Consider the following 23,536-nt stretch of genomic DNA (forward strand, 5'->3'; position numbering starts at 1 on the left):
ATTTTCTTTTTCAAAGTTCATAGAATTTTATTCTCTACAACTCATAATCATGGATCATGTTTTTTTGATGTCACAATTATGATTTCAAAACTCTTCCAAGACTGAGGCCTATCGCCCGAGTCATCTCGATATCAAGCATGGACGAGACGGACAAGTCAATGTATTAGGTGAGATTTAAAACCCCATATTTATTATTCGATTGTTAAATGAGACGTCTCAAACTCGTACGAGACAACTCAATCTCGTTCACGCATAAGACCAGACGTCAAATCGAATTTTAAAACCATGGTCACAAGCCCAAGACCCTTAGCAAGGGTGAAATCCTTATTAACTTAGTAAGGTTAGTCGGACTCTTACCAAAATTGTCCAACAAATTATTTCTTAAAAAGCATCTTCCAAATATGGAAAGAAAAATGCCGCTTTTAAGTACTACTTGGTAGCCTGTGTACTCCATCTTCCCATCCAACCATCATTAGACTTCCTCTCTCTATATTATGTTGCTTACGTTTCATCTTAGAAAAACCTAACAAGACAATATTTGTCCCCGCAGTAACCAAAACAATATCACGTGACACTATAGTCAGAAATATCATCATCTTTTCAAAGCATCCAGCTGTAACATAATCAACGGCTTAAAAGTCTCAACCAATCACTCCATTGATCAAATATCAACGGTCAGATTTCTCCTAATTCATGATACGTGTCAATCTGTCAGAAAAAACTGCTCAGTCCGCCTCGAACTACTACAACGAATGCACTTTCATCATTAATCTATCTCTCTCTGTGTCTGAACTCTCACAGTATCACTCTCACTTTCTCTGCTTCGGATTAAAACCCTCGACAGAGAAAACGAGTCGCCCTCTCTCTCTCTCTCAATCTTTCTATCTAAATCTCTCTGAATATCTCTCTCGATCTCATCTTCGATCGCTCTCAAGCTCTGTGACGATTTCTCCGAAGCTTTGATTTCGTGGAGAAGTCTGGAAGGAGCATCGATTCAGTTTCAGATTATTTAAGATGGAGAAAGGTTAGGGTTTTCGAGTTTTTCATACATGGATAACTCATGGCAGAGCAAATGCAGTTCTTCATGGCCTTTGTTGCCTTCTTCATCGCAGCTTCCGCCTCAGGGATCGCGAAACCAGGTGCTTTTGCAGAGAATCTTAGGTTTATGTTCTTTTAATGTTTCCTGATTGTTGTAGATGGCATGCATGAGTGGTAGTTTTAATGGATTTTCTAATCGTTTTAAGAAGGGAAAAAAATAAAAAAAATGCGGTAAATATTGTGCGAAATAGTGGATAAACGATACCTAGATTGAATGTAATAAGTTCGATTAGTTCAATCCATATGCGATGAGGCGATTGTTTGCAGAGTAGAATGTCACAGTAAAGACAATGCCGATGCTGGTAGTGAAATCTGTAGTGTTGTATAGTTGGTCTACTAATCAGACGGGAATGTTGGATTATTGTGTGTTCTGTTATAATTTATGAGTGTCTCTTTGCTGAACTTTTGCATTTCAATTCGGTGGGATATGTTGCGGTGGTTGCAAAAGTGAGCTTAGTATTTTTGGAGAATTTAGATAAGAAGTTTGGAGCCTCTTTGGACCCCTCATGCGAATGTGAATGTGAATGTTGAGGAATTTATTTCAAAATGTTTTTGGAGAGTTTATGTTACCACATGCAATAAGAATGTGAAGGCATTTTTGTGTAAAGCTCTAATGTAGTTATTGGTTGGGAAGGTTAAATCTCTAATGTACAAGTGGTTTCTTGAGTGAAAAGGATCACTTTTTTGAAGATTTATTTATTTAGATGGAGTTGCTTGGATTGTATTTCCCCTAATTTGTTGTAACAGATTTGCATTAAGATTCTTACTTACTGGCTTTCGTTCTCTGTTCTCTGTTGTATGTTTTGTGCTATTTCTACATCTTTCCAATACATTAGAGATTCATAAATGACACAAAAAAGGGAAGATTCGCAATGTGGTCACTGTACTGCTCTTTCTCTCTCCAAATTGTTTTGAATTTCCACTTCTGAATATTTTTATGGCTTTCAGTTTTGGCCTTTGTGGACATGTTTTGGAACCATTTTGGGGGAAAAGAGGCAGTTTTGTGTCTGGATGGTGTTTTTGTGTTGATGACAAATATGAAAAGGTTGGGGTGGAAAAGGGGGAAAGGGGGGGGGGGGGGCGGCTTTGGAGAAAGATTATTAAGGCTAAATATGGGAAAGATCCAAAGGGTTGGTATAGCGTAGCGAGTGATAAGCTGTGGTGGCGGAGTGTGGAAAGGTATTTTGAGAATTTTGTAAGATTCAATGTGGGTAGAGGTGACAAGGTTCGGTTTTGGGAAAACTGGTGGTGTGGGGAGTCTCCTCTTCAGACCAGTTTCCCCGGTTTCTATGACCTGTCGACTAAGAAAAAAATGTCTGTCTCTTCCTTTTTTTTTTGCGAATGGGTCAGGAAGTGTCTTGGGATCTTGGTTTCAAAAGAAACTTTAATGACTGAGAGATTCCATTGGTGTTATCTCTACTTAGCTCATTGTTTTCTCCGAACTCGCCTCCCTTGCGGAGGATTCTTGGATCTAGGTGGGTAACTCAAACGGAAGCTTCAATATGAAATCTTTCGTTTCCCTTCTTGACAGTTCTGTAGACTTTTCCTTCCCTATTGCTTCTGTCTGGCCCCCTTTTCTCGCCTCCAAGATCTCCTTTGTCTTGTGGTTAGCAACCTCAGATAAACTTTTGACTCATGATCATCTTAGAGCTAGGGGTGTGGTCCTTGTGGAGTTTTGCACGCTTTGTAAATCAAATGGAGAGTCCGTTAATCATCTCCTTATCCATTGTGGGTTGGCTTGTCAGGTTTGAGGTCACTTCCTTTCGTTGTTCAATTTTTCTTGGTATGCCAGTAGCTTGATCCGTTTGTTACTAAGTTGTTGGAGGTCCACAACTTTTTTGGCTGGAAGAGGATCCTTTGGAATTTTATTCCCTCGGCCATTTGTTGGGGTTTGTGAAAAGGAAGAAATGGGCAAATTTTTGAATGGAAGGAGCCGTCGTTGCAGGAAATCATCTTTAGCATCGGGTGTTTGTTGTTTTGTTGGTGCAAGCAATTTAAGGAGTTTAGGGGATTCCGTTTCAAAGATTTTTTGTCTAGGTGGGATTTGTTATGTAGCAGGTGATCTTGTGGGATCAGGGCCTTTTCTTTAGTTGTTTTCTTTGTGTTTTTCCCCTCTTCTTGTTCTTGCTTTGTGCTTTTTCTTGAGGACTTCTTGTTCTCCATTAATAAATTTTTGGTTTATCAAAAAAATATATGAAAGGGTCAACATTGATCTGCTCGGTGCTTTACACTGTTGGTGTAGTTAGCACACCAATTGCTCTTGAAGTTCTCACTTTCATGTGCAAATGTGTCACTGCAAAATTTTCTATATGATCTTCCACCATTTGTAAGAACTTCGAATGCTAAATATCACTCAAAAATAACAGGGAGTGTGGCTAGTGAGGCGATGGGAATCTTTAATGCAACATTAATGTGGAAGCATATAAATTCATAGGAACATGATGAAAAGTCCCCAGCTTGTATCCGGATAGCTAGCTGAGGACTAGAATTTTTGATAAAAAGGGAAGGGACGACACTAGCTTCACTGTGAGGCATGGATGGTAGCATTTGTCATATTTGTGTATGTATATGTATATATATATATATACACATATAGGTAAATGCAAGATATATTAAATGTGGTTGAGGTGACCAACAAGAAAGAGTACATAGCAAGACACAGAAAAGAACAAGACCCCCAAAAGACTATTAATCCAATCTACATACCCACTCCCATCTCCCCATGAAGTCCTCAAAGAAGACCCCTTTGAATTCTACACTCCCTCTACACCAAAAGAAAAGAAAACCTTTGATGGATACTATAATGCTCTCAAAGCAATCCTCCTTTTCTTCAAACACACGACGATTTCTTTGATATCGTATTTGTATATTGGATTGATGTTGATGGGCTTGTCACTTTTTTCCTACAGTGAATATCGTTTATCCCATTATATTGGGTCTTGCTTATTGCCCTGAATAGCATGAACTTACTAACATACAGGATGGTTCACACTCCACACCATTGCATTGCCCCATCTTTTCCCCATTTCATGTATGCATTTTTTTTGCTTATGTCTAATGTTATAGTTGAATGATTTTCCTTAATGGGATTCCTTTTCTCTATAGATGGCAATGAATGCAGGTCAGAATTTTCATCCCTATGTTGCACAAGAGCTCAGGTCAATGAATAGCGGAGTCATACAAGATTCTATGGTTTTCAATACTTTGGACATAGGTTCCTGCAGACCAGAAATGCCTGAGCTGGGAAATTCATTCCTAGCTCTCCTATCTGGACCTTCACCACAGATACAATGTGAAGTTCAGCATCTGTCAAGTTCAAAACCATCCATGGATTCTACTAAGCTTCCCATGCCTGATAATGGTCTTATGGCTGGTGGTGATGGATGTGGAGTTCAACTTTCACCTGTTGGGTTATTATCTCAGCGTCAGGGACATGAAAACATGGGAAGTGGAGTCGAACACGTTCCTTTGATTTCATCTAGAACAGCTTCAACTTCTGCTTGTAGTTTTGTTTCTGATTTGAATGCTAAACTTCAAATGGGAAACTTAAATCGTTATAATTCAGAAATCACCAAGCAAGATATCCATCACAGAGTTCAAGGCAACCAAACAGGAGTGGATTTGTCATCTCCTCAGTGGGGATGGCTTACTAGAACAAACTTTCCAAGTGTTGGTCAACATAATTTAACAAACGTTCAGGCTTCAATGAAAGTGCCATCAAACAGAAAATCTTTTGTCTCTGATCACTCTTCTGCTTTTGCAAGTGGGCGTCCACGTGTCTTCTGCCTGGCTACAAGTGAGTATATGTGCAAATTGAAAGAATATTCTTATTTACGGGATACTATCTAACATGTCTTGACTACCTTGTGAAGGAGGTGATCTACTAATCAGCAACACATTTCTTCTTGGAGTTGTTTGCTCATGTCATGGTTCACACATGTCTATCACTACATTTTGTGAGGTAACTCCTGGCGATTCACTTACTAGACCTGAACACTATTTTTAGTAGAAAATTTGTTTTTTTACTAGAGTTGTTTTACAGCATTCAGGATTATGTGCTGTTAACCCTGGAGATGCTGTCCATTTGGAGAGTGGTGAGACTGTTGCACAGTGGCGCAGGCTTTACTTCCTCAAGTTTGGGGTAAGATCTGCATATTCTATTTGATAGCTTATTTCTTATAAATAGCTGGTGACCTGGTGTATTTGTGTTCATGACAAGGAAAGTTCTATGACTTTGTACGTTACTTTGGGCTTTCTTCTTTGAATTGAACGTTATGTAGTATGCCACTTGTTGAAGCATGGATCTCCCATTATCTTCCTGTTCTTCTTATTTATTTGTTTTACTTTTCAATTGCTTGTTTTATGGATCCCAACAAACTTATCTGAAGCATTACTCTCTCTCCATGTTGAGCTCTTTTTACATGTAGTATAAGTTGCTGAAACTGCTGTTATAATATGGACCCTATGTGTACACATCTTGTTTGTAAGATCTCTTAGAGAATTTTACTAAATGAAAATTTCAAAATCTTCTTTCATCTTGGCGGAGGTAAGTACTGAGACAATAGTTTGGGGTATGCATTGTTTCATATTAGAACCCAAAATTTAGCATTTTTTTATTATAGCAGGCTTGTTTTTATTACTCAAGTAAATGTAAGCACCATTTTTTCTTTTTTGGCATAAGCATTGAAAGTCATTTAAGCTAATATATATTCGTATATTTGTTTATTGAAATATATCACTTTTGTCCAATTTCTCATCATCTTAGTCCAGACGCTCGATTATGCCTACTGAGACTTTGACAATGTAAGGATTTTGTGAGTTCTATATGTGGTGCTTTATGGTGGTTTTTTGGCAATCCCTAGAGCTACTTGGTTTGGAGTTACCACCATTCATTGGATTTGAGGGTGTGAATGGTCACTCAATAAGAATTTAATTTTAAAACAATTTTTATACAAAAACAACTCCAGGAACTAATCCAAATTAGAGGTGCAGGTAAGGAGGTTTGCTTAAAGAATAGGGAAGGTGTTAGGCATCCCTTTAACTATTATCAGGATTAAGTAACTCATAATGCCATGAATACAAACATAGAAGCGGTGTCTTTTACATTTACAAGTGCTTAGTTTGTACGTAGCTAGTTAGAAAACTGCTTCTTTCTCTTGCATCCGGAAGATGGGGCTTGGTTTTGAATATAGACCTCTCCATGAGTTGGTAGCATTTGGATCCTGACCATATTTCGTTTATCGTACAACCTGGATTGTCAAAGATGCTTCTAATGAACCAAGTATTTCATTGTGACAATGCATCAGCTGATATGTTTCAATGATCTATGTCTGGAATTTAAAGTTCTATTTGTTATTGGCATGTGTTGTTTGAAGCGCCAAAAAACACTGGATGGTGATGCTTTTCTGGTGCTTTAGATTAGGGTTCCAGATGACAATAGTGGATGGGACTGGCCTGACGGAATCTCGGCAACAGGTGGTTTGGTAAAATGCAAGGCGAGTGTGCCAAACACGTCAAAGAACTCTGAAATGCTTCGACGGATTGATCCATTCGTAGGATCATCAGCAAGGTCTGGACAACCTTGGAACGGTTTTGTGTCTCCAAACAACTTTCATGCTGAACAAAGTCTCTTGGAAAAACCGTCTAAGAAAGTTATGCATACTCCGCAGCAGAGGAATACTCAGGAGGGATGCGATGTTCTTCTCAAGAGCTTGCTTGGAACTACTCACAACATCTTGTCTTCTCAATTAGATATCCCTGTATCACAGATAATGAAGGAAAGTCCAATGCCTGGTGGTTTAGCAATGTCAACATCTCTTGAGAAAGGACGAAAAGAGAGTGGATATCAATCCATTTCCGATTACATCGATTTTCTTACTAAAAGTGGGAATTCATTCATTTCCAACCAAGGTTTAGGGAATTTGAAATTCCTTGGTACAGATTCTGATGTCAGCAGGTGTAATAATTCAAGGGAGGCTTTTATCATGGACAGAGATGCTATTTCTTCGAACATAGAGTTGAGACTTGGGCAACCATCTCAGCAGAGTAATACTATGGGAGCTTCAGTTATGTCATCTATGGGATCTCGGACATTTGATACTCTGGGAGATTGCCAGAAGTCACTATTCCAAGACCCCCTCATCCATAATAGTGAGTGTAATTTATTTTAAAATTTTTTGGCTTAATTTATCCATATTTTTATTTTTATTTCTCTGATGTATATATGAATATTCCTGAATTATTTGTTGCAGCTGTTAATCCCAGAGTAGCTGAGGAATCCAGGCAAAATATTCTTCGATGTTCTCCTTCAAACACAGCATTAAATTCTAAAAGAGAGAATGAATGCCAGTCGAACCTTACAAATCATCCACCAGGAATCTGCAGCACTTTAGATCTTGATAAACTTGAACAATTTAGGGGTGCCATGGCAAAGAGTTCATTAGTCTCAATGTATCTCTCACAGTTCAGTACCTCAACTGAAAAGGACCTCCATTTTCGTGCTCCAACTAATATGGTTGATAACAGCTGTCCTTCTACTTCTAGGATACTGCATGGTGAATCTCATAGTTTTGATTTTCGAAGTAACGGAAGTGATGAAATGGGAAGGCAATTAAATTTTAGTGGGCTGGGTTTTCTCAATAATGTAGATAAAGGTAAAGGGGCTCAACATAATACTGATACTTGCTCTTACATGGCAGCAAAAACCAGTTTGTTTCACAATAAACAGATGGCAGATTCAAGTCCTTTTACTGGACTTGTCAGTGGAAATCATATACCAAGTACTTTGACAGCACATGAAAAGCCATCTTCTTATGTGTGTCAGTCATCCAGTATTATACAAGATGCATCCAATGCTCGCAATCAGAGCAACCAATTTACAAAAGTTTCTTGCCATGGAAACAGTAGTGATCCTGCTTTTCTTCGATCAGCAAATTCTTCTACTGTGATTGCTGGGGCAGGCTCAGTGATGCCAATGGGTTTATCTTCAACAAATTCAATCTGTAGACCAAATCTGACACCAGCATCGTCAAACAATGTGGGCATTGGTGTAAGTCCATATTTTATGGAAGAGAATTTGAGATTGTTGGCGTTGAGGCGTGCATTGGATTTGTCTAAGCAGGGGCATGCAATTGCTTCCCTTGAAACAAGACCTGAACAAGGGAGGATATTTGGCCCTTCAACTATTGAAATGCAGAGAAGGGGCTCTAGTGCAGATCGATTAGCATCTGATGAGCTGAGGGAAGGACCTTATCTTACCGTTAAACAGAATGCTTCTGAAGTGGCTGGTAAACCCCTCCAATCTTGCTCTAATCATTATGCAGATAAAGTTGTTGAGAAGTTGGCTGATGTTTCAGGTAAATACCATTACTGTACATTGTGTGATTATTAACTGTTGAAAACGAAAATGACTTTATTGTGAACTTATGATTGACCTCTTTTATTTTGTAACGGTATGGAATGTCTATTCTGATGTCATTTCTGTTCAGGTGTGAGCAACTGGTGCAATTTTTTGACTTCTCCACGCGGAGTTTTTAATTCTAAAGAACTTGATATGCAAAATCCACCTCGTGAATCTCTTACCGACAAACAGCCTTTGCTGAGGTAATTTTTCAGATAACTTCTATTTTGTTGATTTATTCTTGTATGTGACTGGGTAAATGTTTTTCGTAATGTAAATTGAATTCCCTTGGCATTTGAGTTCTTTTTTTTCATAGGTACATCAGGCATTAGTTTTATATATTTTTTTCTTGAAGTATTTCTTTGTCTGACATATTCACGATGATGAAAGTGTGCTTTGGTTTTTTACTCAGCCACCCACAAAACATCTGATGCATTGAGTTATCATGTCAAGAAATATGGTGGTTCTGATTGCATGTGTACATTCTAGGCCCTAAATACGAGACTTCTTATTAAGAATTCAATTTCATTTTTATAGTTTTGTTGTTATTAGTGGGAACTGTTTGCCCCTAAAATGCTCTGAGTTGTTGGGTAGACATAAAAAAATAGACCCATGTATCACTAGCTTGCTGCCCTTATAATTTATTTATTTATTATTATTATATTTTTAATTCTTCATATTTTTATCTACCATGTAGGGTTTAGGCCATCTATGTGCTGAAAATTTCTGCATTCATTTCTCTATGCTGTGCAGTATTCTTATCCATCATTCTGTTTTTTTATTTTTAATTATGACTTTTGATGTTAGTTTAGTTGCATATGTGTGTATTCTTCATGTTATTTTATTCCCATCTCAGACTTGGGAGAATTGAAAATGACGCTACTGTATCTGGTGAACATGAAACATGCAGTCAGAAAGAACCAAATGTATACTTCTCTGGAAAATGCAGCTGTGCAGCCCACCCAATTTGTTTAGTGGGGAATTGTGTTCCCAGAGGCGACACCCTTGTTGATGCTTGTAAGGGGCATGTTGGAAAAATGAGCGATAATGCCTCAACATTGGGTGCTTCAATATTTGATAAAGGCCATATGATCCTGGAGGGCAAAACAACTCCAGTTGCTCAATGTGAAAACTTGAAGAGACAGATCCCAATGCAAAATGACCCTCATACTTCTCAATGGAGAGATGTCCCAAGAAAGAGGATAGGGAATGACAATTGTATCGAGAGGCCAGCTAAGGTATCAAATACCAGAGGAACTGTTGAAGATCAACTTGTAGACACCGCTTGTAAGGGGTTCAATGGAACTGAAGAAGCTGAGTCCTTGAATGAGCAACAGATGTCTAATGTTTGTTCTGGTTGTTCTGCCCCTGCTGTCACTGAGGTATCAATCGAGGTTAATAATATGGATTCTTGTACTGTAGATGCTGGGGATGCTAGATATGTTAATGATCTTGTAGTTGATGAAGGATCAGGCATTCAAAAATGCTGGTCATCTGATGATGCACTTGACAGTGTAAGAAGCACTGAAACCATCAATGTTTCTGGTAGGTTTGATTCAAGAAAAGGAGGATCTACCTCAGGTTTATCCAATCTATCATCACAAGGTCTTATTGATGATCTTAGGCTTGGAAACTCCTTTATATTGAAGAAGGTACAAAATCGACTCGCTACTGAAAAAATGAGCCATACACAACAACACGAGAGGCACCTCAAAGCTGGCAAGAGAAAGAGAGCAGTGAAATGGAAGAGACTCGATTCATCATTCCCTCCCTCTGGTCTTTCTTCAGTAAATTATGACTCTCCCAAAAGTACAAGGCCTAGTGAGTTGCACTCTTGTTCTTCCAGAGAGATTCTGATATCCTCTCGGTCCAACCATGGGAGGCCTTTAACATTTATTTCTTCTAATGGACCTTCAAGTCTTAAACGGAAACGCTCTGCACTGTATTCAGCTAAAACCCTTTCTTGGAATAGAGATCCACGTGGACAGCATGACCATCACCAAGACTCAGAAGATGATTGTCTGAGAATACCTAAACCAGTAGGTGAAGAGAAGTTGAAACAGGGTTGGACTGCAGATATGAGCAGAGAGTTCTGGAGTCAGGAAATGAATCAAGTAGATGCAAGAAAAGCTGCTAAGCACCATTCATTAGGCTGTGTAAACAATTTCTCCAGTCATGAGGTGGATGCCTTTGAGAAGAAGACAAGGCCAGTGGTATGTGGGAATTCTGGCATTATTTATAATGGAAAACGGACTGAAAGTCCTGCAAAACCAGCAAAAATTGTTTCTCTTAAAATGATTTATAAGACCACCAGAAGATTAACTGTTTCTGAAAATGAAGAACGTACATCGTCTTCCATGTTAGAGACAAAGAAAGCGTGCTTTAGAAGAAGCAATGATAAACTATCTATTTCGAAGAAAGAAAAAGAGGGTGAAGCTTACAAAACTATCCCACAAAATGAAGATGACCCTGTAACTTCTACATTTGAGTCAAAGAAGGCATGTTTCAGTGGAAATGATTTATGTATGGCTGAAATATCCATGTTGAAAAAAGTTGGAGAAGATGAGGGTCACAAAACATTAAAACACAATATTCTGCATAGGTTTTCTAGTGCTCGATTAAAGTCAAGATTTAAAGAACCTCGCAAGCGCAGCCTTTATGAACTAGCAGGGAAAGGTAAAAGCTTACAAAATGATGAACTTGTTTGCCGTATGCCTTGGTAAATGTACATTTAATATCCCTGTTAGTCGGATTATTTGAATTCATTACTAACCATTCAATATAATATGCGCTCAGGAAAGAATCCCAATTCTTCAAAACTTTGTCTTCCGAAGATTTCAAAATGCTCACTACAAACCAGATTGAGGTCTCGTGGGAAGTCTTGTTTAAAGAATGTCGATGTTAGTCAATCTCACATACGTGAATTGTGTCAAGTAAATGCCAAGTAAGTAATCTAATTCGTTGAAATTTAGTAATATTAATTCTCTTATTTATTTGCCATTTCATACTTGGGCTTGCAGTTAACCTTTATGAAATATGATTTAGATCTATTAAAGAGCGCAAATGCCAGGCCTCTATTTCGGATTCAGATGCATTCTGCTGTGTTTGTGGAAGCTCAAACAATGATGAAATTAATTGCTTGTTGGAGTGCAGTTGCTGCCTAATCAGAGTATGTTGGTACCTGGTTCTAGTTTAGTTTGAGTGGCTTCTAAATTTATTATTAATTGTGGGACAGATTGGTATCATTATGTGCAGGTGCACCAGGCTTGCTATGGTGTTTCAAAAGTACCCAAGGGTCGCTGGTGTTGCAGACCATGCAAGATGAATTCCAAAAATATTGTGAGACATGTGACACTTAGTTCTACACAATGTGGTCATCTTATCATCTTTTTAATAATTATAAAGGGTTTTATTAAAACCAGAAAAAGAGAAAAGGAGGCTGAGGTAGCTCCCAATACAAGTGATGAAAGAGATAAAAAGAAAATAAAAGAAAGGCGAGCGAAGGGTCACCTTTATAAATATTTTAATTTATGTTAAGTTTTTTCTTATGCTTTACCTGACATTTGGAAGGTTATGTCACTTCTCACTGGTGATTTGCCTTCAAATTGCTAGTTCACATTTCTACAAAAGTATGGGTGGCAGCAGTTAAAATAAGAATTATTGTAATAATTGTATTGGGAACACCAGGCAGCTTGCTTTCAACTGCATGACTATTTTTAAGTTTTGGCCAAAACTGAGTTGACTCGATCTAGTCATCTTGGCCTTGGCAGGGACTAGGGTCATGATCCATTTGTAAATCACAATTTGCTTTGGGCCAGACTTGGCTTGGTGCACTTGTATTGCTCAGTTATTTCTCGTTTGTATCCCTCAAGCTGTCTTGTTTGTATTTTGTATTACATTGGTTGGTCTTGTTGAGTGTATATTTTCCTCCACTCTCGGGTGAGTCATACCCCAATTAAGTCCTGTGACCCTCTTATATTCATATTTCTTCCCCTCTCCAACAGATCGGTCTTTTGGAGTAGTTGGTTCGTTAACAGGTCTTATCCCAGATTGACTTCAATGATTCAGTTATGTCCTGTTGTTTTGGTTGGATAGAACCCTAAAAACTTTTGGGGAAAAATGTTCAATTATCTCTTCAATTGTTGGGGTCTATATCTTCCTGAGTCAACTCACCTAAACTTTGGATGATATGGACCCTGAGACAAGAGTTTAAACAATGGATAGAAGGATACTTCTCTATCTACAAGTACATATTTATTTTTATCACCTTATTTTTCACTTTTTTAAACCATCCTTAGTTATTTATACTACCTTGTTCACCACATCAGCTTAGTCATTGGACTCCTATTTCAATGGGCAGAAACTGCACCTTATTTTACTCATTTTTCTGATGTTATCCTAGATGAAAACAAGCCTCCATGATCTTCCATTATAAGTGAAACTTGTGCTATTATGTGTCCAGCTTTGGTCCTAGCTGTTGATTTAATATTTTCCATGTTTCATTGGGAAGCTGCGGGATTTGTCTAGCTGGACCCTAATAAGCCTTTGATCTTGATTTGGTGGTTGTTGTTTGATGATGATGCTATCTGACTAGAATTCCTCATTTTTTTCCTTGAGTTTCATGCATGCCAAATTCTATGCCGATGCAAAATCATGCATAAATATCTATGCTTGTACATGTGTATATTTCGCACTTAATATACGAAGCATGTTGTTCATTTTTATGCTGGTCCTCTGTTATTATTCATGGAATATTGCTAGGTCAAATATGGATATCCGATCAGGCATCCATTTTCTCCTTCCAGTTTTCTTGGTTTTGAAATACCCTTGATATCTCTGGCTTATTGACATCCAGGTTTGTGTTCTCTGTGGTTATAAAGGCGGGGCTATGACACGGGCACTTAGGTGTCAGAATGTTGTGAAAAGTCTTTTGAAGGCTTGGAATATTTCAGTGGAATCCAAGTCTACAAATTTCATTCCCCTCTCAAAAGATTTAAGTGCTGAGTTGGGCATGGTAGATGCTTCAAGACCCGGACATGAAATTGATTCAGCTTCTCTCATGGGATCCATGACTGAAGAGTCTCCGACAGCTGTGTTGAAAATTGATTTGCATAACAAACAAGATATCATAAAGAATTCATATGATTTACCTAGAAATTTTCCAGTACATAACACTATAACTGAAGGAGCACTTGATCCGACTATTACACAGTGGGTGCATATGGTTTGTGGACTCTGGACACCAGGGACCCGATGTCCAAATGTTGACACTATGAGTGCTTTTGATGTATCAGGTGCTTCACGTCCCCCCAAAAATGTGGTAAGTGCTTTTCATATTTTGATCATAGATTGTTTATAAAAAATAAATAAATATTATGATCTTATATTTGTATCTTGTAGTAGATATATAATATTCTTGCTAAGCCATGATCTTATCATAAATTTGTTTTTGATTTCTAATTATTTACTCTTGTAGTAGAGAAACATTATCAAGTGTTGGCTCCTTCGATATGGTTTTTACCATTATAGTATTATTACCAAGTATTAAGTTTCTGAGGGATATTTCAACCTCCGGGGAAAGGTAACTAATCAATTAAGTGCGAAAATGATGCAGTTTTTGGACATGGAAGTATAGGGTAAGTTCTTGCTGAGATTTTATTAAATGATAAAAGACATGAAAAACACTTGGAAGGCTTCAAAACTATAATAAATGACCATATAGGCTATGGAAATGAATACCAATGGCATTCTACTACAACTTGGTCCGGATTTCTAAGGGTATAATAAGCAAAAATAGCAATAACTATGCATCAAAATTATCATAATTGTGTTACAGTATGTATATAAAATAAAAATATGATCTCCTTGTAATTGCAAGTCATTCATTTCCTCTGTTATCCAACATTTGGTAAGCATCCTCCTGCTCCAATTCAACCTCCTTTGTTATAATTTTTTTTTTTTTAAGGAGTGCGTGGATTTGTAATCTCCTCTCACTTGAACACTTTATGCACTGTACAAATTATTAAGTATACGTTCAGGCCAATGCTTTTAAATTTGGATGTATGGGGCTAGGTATTTCAGTGGCGAGACAGCCTATTGGGCATGGCTTTTTAAATGAAGACTTGAAATATTAAATTATAATTAATAAGATTAATTTGGTAAAAATGAGAAAATTCCAAAATTATGGGAAAACATTGATATCTGTTCATACGTAGAAAATAAATTTTCTCTTGATATTATGTGATCTAGAATAGATTATTAAGCGTAAGGAGTTCTCTTGATATTATGTATTCCAGAATAGATTATTATAATTTAACTGAGGGTTAAAGAGATATCATTTTGTTGGGAGCCTTAGCCTAAGGCAAGCCACAATGCGTAAGCCGTGAATGCCTTTTAAAACACCAACATATATATATCCTAACTAGTTATAACACATTGTATATGCATGCATGCGCTCAGGTTTTCTTAATTGGTTAATTGAAGAAATTATTATTTTCATTGACTGCAAAAACAATCCCACAAATAAAAAATTCCTACCTCTAATAAATTTAACATTTGTCAAGTTTCTAAGGAAATTCATATCAAACTTTTGAAATTGGGGTCTTGATATTTGTTGATATTCAAAATTTTCATTCCCAAAGACCTTGATTGTGCTCACAAATCCAATGTAAAAATATTGTAGTCCATAGATCTTATGCATTTAGGCCTCCAAATCCTATTACAATGAATCAACTATAAGAAATTTGGTTTATTCAGGCAGTTCATCAGCACCTTAAGTATTGGAGAAAAACCCAAACTTAGGCTTCTATCTGCCCTACCAATTTAACAAGTTATTGCGATCCAAGTAAATTAGCTGTTCTTTACCCCGAATGGGTGTAGGAATAGCTTTCCATATATTCAAGGGATGTGGATGGCCTTCAACTGGATGAGTGTTTCAGATTCTTTTAAATCTGAAGTAGTAATGCAAATTATTTGTATGATTTAAAATTTCATTGGAAATATTCCATTTCCTGAAACCTTGCAGAATGAAAAGCGATGAAGAGATTTCAACTGAAATCTTGTTGAAAAAAAATGTTACGTTTGATATATGTACTTGGAAGAGAGACTTTTTACAAATGGTGGAAATTAATTACCCTAGCACTTAACTGATGCTCTGGTATGATTATTATTACTTTTTTTTTTTGCCCCATTTTTCCAGGTTTGCTCCATTTGTAACCGACCCGGAGGCTCATGTATAAAATGCAGGATTGGGAATTGTTCTGTTCATTTTCATCCTTGGTGTGCACACCAGAAGGTTTCTACTTAAGCCAGAACTCAAAGCTATATGTTGGTATTTATGGCAGATACTAAGATGATTTACTTTGTACTATTTAATTTCAGTCAGGGAGATGATACGGTACAGGTTCTATATCAAATCAAACATGATGTAGGAAGAAGAATCGTCTCCATTATCTGCTTTATTTACATTTCAAATATTCTGGACATAAACTTATGAGCTATGCTATTGTAGCTTTACTTAATTTATGTTACACATGTTGAATTGGTTTATCATCATCTATGCTTCTAAAATATTTAATTGGTTTATATGTAATGAATTATATATAATTGGCAGGGTGTCATTCGCTTACTGAATTTGTGTTAAATTTTAATTCTGAGATCATAAACTTCTACATTTCAATATTAGAATGCATGTGTGAGTTATGTTACAATAGACAAAACAAATATGAAGAACATTCTTGAAAGCTGTTTATGTTGGACTTCATGTCTAGAGTGATTTTAAAACTCACGGCTTTTAAGATCACCATATTTTGACCCATCAATCTTGGTTGCATTTTAGTTATAATCTGGTCCAGGACCATGATGAACCAGTATCAGCTTGGCCGAGCTTTCCCATTTGTCTGAAGTTCCCTAGGACTTGGGTTCGTTTTAATATTTCGTCAATTCATTTTGGTCTCATATCTAAATTCCAAATGTGACATGACAGGCTGTCTTGGCCAAGATTTGTAGGTACTGCCCCAAGTCACCTTGTAAAGCAAATGAAAATTTGAAAATGTCTTACCTTTGTTGACAATTGCTTCTTGCCAGAGTTTTCCTTGAATATCTGTCTAGATTTGATGCAGGAGAAAATGATGCACACTAAGAGAAATGGATGGTTTTTTTTATTTATAAAATGGCCACTTTCAAGAGCATAAAATTTTTCCAAAGTGGTTGGAATCAAGAGAAACCAAGAACAACTAGTTGCATTTGAACTTTCATGGAACACTAAGGCTAACTAACAGTAGCAAAGCTCCGAAAGTTATAAAAAATATTACTAATCAATCAAAAGTCTGTAAATGTTCTCATAACCTCAATTTATTAAAAAATAAGGAAATCCTAAAACATAATTTTAAGTAATATATTCTAACATCAATATTTTCTTTTTAATGACTAAAATACCCTTAATTTTTGCACTTCTAATTTACCGAAACTTTCGACACAGTTTTGATACCCAAAACATCATAATCTTCCAAATAATCATCTAGTAGTTGTTATAGATCTCTGAGTAAGGTTTCTAACACATCTGACGGGATATCCAAGTAAAAAGTTGTTGTCCATTAGAAATTAACAGAACCTAGACCCTATGGGATTTGAGAACAGGGGGGAGCCATTTTCCCGGCATTTGTATGTTTTAGCTCTGGATGAGTATTAATCGTTGATCTTTGTGTGGGATCCAATTTTCAACTGCATCACGATTTAATGGTTTCATAAATGACATTTTTAAGAAGAATCACTCTTTATATGATACATAGTTGTAACTTAAAAACCAAACACTTTTCAATTAATGCTCATTCTGACTCCTGATTTATGAATTATTCTCTCCTAGGGGCTGGAAAGCATGTTAGTTTGTCTCTTAACTGGTAGGAGAACCAGCATTATGTCAGATGAACTAGATTGTTATGATTTGTCTCATATTTGTGTGTGTAATTGATTTATAAAAAATAAAAATTATGTTTATAATTGTAGCATCTTAGGTTTCTGGAGGGAGGATCTCAATGACTACCTTGTTTGTGTAAATGATTCATATTTGAATACAATTATTTCCAATAATAAAGCAACTGGGATTAGACTAAAGCTAGAGTTTGTTCTGCTGCGGGCATACTCACCTATTAACTTGTACATTTTTTCAGGGTTTATTGCAAAGTGAGGTTGAAGGTGTTGATAATGAAAAGGTAGGATTTTATGGCAGATGCATGCTTCATGCAGTGCCTCATGGCTGTGACTCTAACTGTCATCCCATGGACACTTACTTCGAATCTCTGGGAAATGGGGAATTCACTTGTGCACGGACGGAGGTATTTTTCCAATCTTAGACATTTCTTCCATGCATTAGAATTCCAGAGAAGCAATGTTTTAGTTTTATAATATTTTTGTCATTTTGAAATAGGGTTACAAAGGTCGCAAAAAGGACGGGTTTAGGCATAAGCTTCATGGGCAATCTAATGAAAACGGTGGATGCCTGGTTCCTCAGGAACAGATAAATGCATGGCTTCATATCAATGGGCAAAAGTCATCTACAAGAGGGCTTCTAAAGCCACTGGCTTCAGATATTGAGTACGATTGCCGGGTATTGTCAAGTTGCTTATTTAATCTTTTTGTGGACATTTTTTTATTCAAGTTATTTGTAGAAAACTGTGCTTCTTTAAAACTCTTCATAGGTTTTAATGTGGAAGCAGAAGCACACAATATAGTTCATTTCTACATGTTTATGTAAAAGAACTCACCCCCAAGCTGTAAATTGGTAGTCAATTTTGGCTTTGTTGAAAAGGTGCAACCTCTAGTGTTCAAACAATAAAGTTTGCATATTAATGTTGTAAATGCAGTCATGACATCCTTTCTCCTGTATTGGATTGTTAGAATGCCCTACGTTGTTCATTATAACTAGAAACTTTAAAAGTATTTATTCTCCAATTGGAGCGTTGTCTGGTTCCCAACTGAAGAATCTGTGTAGGGGCTAGCCATTTCACATTCTGTACTAGGTTTTCTTATCAATGCCATTTACATTCATGGGTGCCATAGAGAGGATACTTGTAGGGGTACTATAATCTTGGCCTATAGTAGCAAAGGATGGTGATTGTAACACCATTATTTGGTAATCTAGTGATGTTTGACAATAACTTCGACCCAAAAATTGATCACAGACGGAAGTGTGCTAAATAAAAATAAAGAAAAAATATATATAAAAGAGATAGACAATGAAAGTGGATCCCCACGATTGAAGTCAGACCAGCTTAGATTTTTAAGTATGGAATCACATTGGCCAGGCAAAAAAGAGATTCACACCTCAGAGCAGTTTCCTGCAGTGTAGTTAAGGGCGAAAGGCGCAAAGGCCTCCTGGTGCCTGGGGCGCACGCCTGAGTGAAGCGAAGCACAATAAAATTTTAAAAATGAAAAAAAAATAAATCGTGAGATATTATAATTAAATTATGTATAAATATGAGTTTTATATACAAGTTAAAATATCAACACTATCAAGAAGAAAAATAACCATCACAAATAGCAAAAAAAAATCGAGAGGAAGAAGAACAAGAATAAAAGAAGAAAAAATATAAGAGGGGTCAAGGTTTAAGATGTCAGATTGGAGGAATGTTGCTCTCAAGGAAAAAAATGGTACTATATTGGCTAATACTTTTGATACATTCTTGAAACATTCATGTGTTGGATTGTTGTTTCTTATCATTCTGATACTTTGCAACATTACTGAGGCTTAGGGTTTCAGGCTAATAAAACTATAAAATGGAATACTTTTAATGGTAAAAATTTATACTTTCCAAATAAATCTTTTTATTTATTTTTATGTAAAGAGGTGAATCAAATTTTTATTGGTGTCTTATATAAACAAAATGCATTTATTTTATTAGTTTTAATAAGGCGTGCGCTTGGTGTGCCTCAATTGCACTGCCTTGCTTCACATGTATTAAGTTATCTTCGGTGCGCCCCGCCTTGAGGCACACTCAAAACTTTATTCATACTTCAAAAACTGTGTTGAATGTATGGGCATCTATTGATGTGCTGCACGCTGCTTGAGAACTCTCCTAATTGTATTGAAACGATCACTGGCACAAAATAAAAAGTCTCATGGATTCTAGGACCTCGCCATTTTTTAAATTGAAATGTCATAACACATAGCAATCTAACACTTTGTCTTTGCGAGTTGCGACTTCTCATATAGATCAACCTATTATGAATTAAAAATGAGGCTGAACTTAGAATTTTAACTATGTTCGGAGTCATATTTCACTCAATTAAGAAATTTTATTGAGAATTGAAACTTCTTGAATGAGACTCAATTGGGAAACTTAAAACTTGCTACTACTTATCCCTAATGTCGTAATCCATTTGGGAACTTGAACCGTCTACAAGTTTATCAAATAATGTCCAAGTTGTGCAATATTGGATTACTGACCAAATAACCTTTCTTTTGGTTTTGAAAAATTGTGGAACTTTGCCACTCATTGACATGGATGGATGGCCACAAGTGACAGGACAGTATTTCCATGTCTCACTCATCTGAATTATCCCATTTAAATGCTGTTTTAGTTCTTTTATTTTTATGTCAACATGGATGTTAATTTGTTTCCAATACTTTTTTTTTCTAACTTTAATTCAACTTTCACCTTCTTATGGTGATATTACCATCATCATCAGTGTATAATTGATCTTATTATCATGATCATGTGCTTTCAGAAGGAATATGCTCGTTACAAACAAGCAAAGGGGTGGAAGCATTTGGTAGTCTACAAATCTGGCATACATGCCCTTGGTCTTTACACCGCTCGATTCATTTCTCGTGGCGCAATGGTCAATTACCATGTCTTATATATATTCATAGAATAACTCGGACCTATTCTTGCAGGGATTGAGAGGATTTAATTTCCTATAAATTTTTTGTAGGTTGTTGAGTATGTTGGTGAGATAGTGGGACTTAGGGTTGCTGATAAACGAGAAATTGATTATCAGTCAGGGAGAAAACTCCAGTACAAGAGTGCTTGCTATTTCTTTAGGATTGATAAGGAGCATATTATTGATGCCACTCGCAAAGGAGGGATTGCGCGGTTTGTCAACCATTCATGCCTGGTAATCCTTTTTACTCAAATCTTCTCTTTTAGGGAAATTACCAACATGTTCTAACATTACCACCTATTGGTGTTTGTACTTTAATCTCCACACCTTTCTAAAACTTAAGTAGAACCTTTAAATTACCTACGGCAGTGGATGCTTACAGTAAGTATTTTTACTTCATTATTTTGAACTTGCGTTCTTTTTATTAATATTTTTCTTCCTTCTTTTACTCAACATTATCAGCCAAACTGCGTGGCCAAAGTAATTTCAGTGAGGAACGAAAAGAAGGTATGAATATAAAACTTTTTTCTTTCCTAACTAGATTATGAATGTGGCTTTAATTTTTTATCATCACCAATCAACTTGAAGAATTCTTACATTTGCCTTCATAATTAATTATGCTGGTTGGAACCATTGAATCAATTTCTTACCAAGTTACGATGAGCTTCAGTAGCTTGGATGGTGTAAAGTTGATCTAGAGATCAAGGTCTTGGCTGCCCAGGGATGGACCCACACACATTTCAGAAAAATCAGTTGGTTTAGTCCGAAGTCCAAGTTTTATAAACAGTGTTAATCCATCTATGGCCTCTATATCAAAAAATGTGGGTGGTTCAACTAAATCACAATAGCAGGCATGAGTCAAAGTCCCAACCATAACCATCAGCTTTTCTTTTTTCCTTTCTCCAAAACTAGAAGACCCGTCATTTTATTTGTAAATTTTCGAAAGAAGGAAAATCTAACCTAGTCAATTTCACCCAGTGCATCAATTTGGGGACCAATAAGTCATGATTCCTGACCTTGCATATCTGATACATCATGGCATTGTAATTACAGACCATGGTTTTAAATCTCATCAGAGACCGAGATGACTCGTCTGAGTTGTCTCGGTATCATCCACCAACAAGACGAGTTGACAGGTAGTCTCAATGTCATGGTTTGTTCTAATTCTAAGGCATTTTTTTAATATTATCTCATCCAAGACTGACTCAAATAAATCGGATATCTCACCCGAAACTACTCGGTTTCATTCATGGAGAAGACAAGACGTCAAAACGAGTTTTAAAACCATGTTACAGACTGCCATTACTTATGTTTATTGAGTAGACCGTATTTTAAACGCTGGTAAACATAGAAATAGTGAAGTAGCTTTTCGTTTGCAGGTCGTTTTCTTTGCAGAGAGGGATATAAACCCGGGGGAAGAGATAACATATGATTACCATTTCAACCATGAAGACGAAGGTAAGAAAATCCCTTGTTTTTGCAATTCGAAAAACTGTAGGCGTTACTTGAACTAGCAACTTTTCCATCTTTTATCTCTTATTAGTACTTCATGATGTATTCGTTGCGGCGAAGCCGACTTTCAACTTTATCAATCCATGTTGGTTATTTATCTACAAATGGTTTCAGTTTACTTGAAAACTATGTATTTCTCAGCAGTGATCAAACTCATTATCAGCCCCGTGTACATGTATGATCATTTCTTTTGAACTTCTCTATTTTTTCCATTTTTGAAGTCTTTACAAAAGAACTATCGCCACACCAACTTTTCGTATCATAATGCAATCATATGGCCATCTGCCTACCATCATCAAACCCAAAACCAGTGAAGACTATCACGAGTGATCGCGAGCAAAAGAGAGAAAGGAACCTAAAGACCAATCTTCCTCAAAGCCTTGTCCCAAAGAAACTGTCGCTGTGTTTGTATTGACATAAATGGAGAGAAGGGAAGAGTAATGAGTCTTTCCATTTCTCCTGTTTGGATTTTTAAGTGGGGAGAGAAGAGAAAAGAATTAGAGAGAAGATGAGAGAAAAAAAAAAGGTGACTTTTCTTTCTCTCCAAAAGTAGAAGGAAGAGAGGAATCCTTTTAGGCTGTGTTTGGATTGAGGGAAGGGGAGGGAAGAGAAACTCATTAAGGGAAGGGAAGGGAAAGGAAGGGAAGGGAAGTTTCTCTTCACCCTGTTTGAATTGAAAGAGAAGAGAAGAGAAAAAGTCAAGTTTCTACTGTTTGGTTAAGATTCATAAGAGAAGAGAAGAGAAATTATTACTGTCAAATGACAATTATACCCTTCATAGTCTAAAAAATAAAATTCTACTTGTACAATGATACAAAATATAAACACCTAAACTCATTTGACCTTCTTTGTTCTAAGAAATATTTTAAAAATTGAAACGGTCGGGTTAAATTAATCGGATCCAAAAATGTAATATTAAATAGATATTTTTTATTTCTTTCCAAAATAAAGTAACTTCAACTTCAAAACCATGATCCAATGCCATAGGATATAATCTACAAAGAAGCTCTTTTTGTAATTTTGGGTCTTAAAAGGTTCAAAGATGATGAAGAGAAGCTCAATAAATTCATCAAAATGCATGTATTGAGGCTCTTGAAGGTGGACATGATTGTTGTCTCATTGAGCTTGAAAGGCAGGAAGAAGTCACTTTGGCTCTCAAGGTGCTGTTTTTATGCCTAATAAGTTCTACTTTTTGTTTTCTTGAATGATTTTATGATAAATACTCGAGATTTCTTACTTTCAAGGATAATTTAAGGTTTTCTTAAATGGTTTCAGATTTTTCAACTTGTAGTTTAATGCACCAAGTTTTGTCTAATTGTAATTCGTCCTTCGGATTGTAAGGAAAATCCACAAAATTAAGGAATATTTGCTATAGTGTACTTAAGAACATAGTGATAAAAATCTGAGTTTTTTTTATTTTATTTTAAATATCTCAATTAAATCATGATTTAAATAGTTATCGATTAAATCATCACAAAGTTTTTGAAAAAAAGTCATGATTAACCATGATTTAATCGAGGATTTTAAAAAAAAAATCACATATCATTTTTGTTTTTTCTTATCATTTTTACTTTTAAAGTTATCCAATGTTTTCCCGACTGTTTCCAAAGCTTTCTCTTGTCAAATTATTCTCAAACCGTGACTTTG

The 23,536-nt window shown here is 36.3% G+C and overlaps 1 protein-coding gene across 3 annotated transcripts; it reads left to right on the top strand.

Moving 5' to 3' along the window:
- The first annotated feature begins 765 nt into the window (after window positions 1-765).
- Window positions 766-22,101, top strand: LOC147392665 (uncharacterized). 3 transcript variants are annotated; one of them, XM_086456955.1, is made up of 19 exons: window positions 766-1,139; window positions 4,204-4,894; window positions 4,971-5,059; window positions 5,141-5,239; window positions 6,516-7,248; window positions 7,350-8,453; window positions 8,586-8,700; window positions 9,354-11,173; window positions 11,294-11,441; window positions 11,543-11,666; window positions 11,753-11,836; window positions 13,353-13,817; window positions 15,696-15,791; window positions 17,665-17,829; window positions 17,922-18,101; window positions 20,222-20,335; window positions 20,429-20,611; window positions 20,840-20,884; window positions 21,757-22,101. In XM_086456955.1, the coding sequence occupies exons 1-19, from the start codon at window positions 1,050-1,052 to the stop codon at window positions 21,889-21,891; spliced, it is 6,480 nt and encodes a 2,159-aa protein (XP_086313081.1). In that variant the 5' UTR covers window positions 766-1,049; the 3' UTR covers window positions 21,892-22,101. The 3 variants fall into 3 exon arrangements, with proteins under 3 accessions (XP_086313081.1, XP_086313082.1, XP_086313083.1); XM_086456956.1 differs by having other exon boundaries at window positions 9,408-11,173; XM_086456957.1 differs by lacking the exon at window positions 766-1,139 and having other exon boundaries at window positions 4,755-4,894; window positions 6,521-7,248.
- Window positions 22,102-23,536: the final 1,435 nt, after the last annotated feature.

This window comes from Akebia trifoliata, chromosome 10, assembly GCF_017979445.1.
Source record: "Akebia trifoliata isolate Shusen 1 chromosome 10, ASM1797944v1, whole genome shotgun sequence".
Taxonomy (NCBI): domain Eukaryota; kingdom Viridiplantae; phylum Streptophyta; class Magnoliopsida; order Ranunculales; family Lardizabalaceae; genus Akebia; species Akebia trifoliata.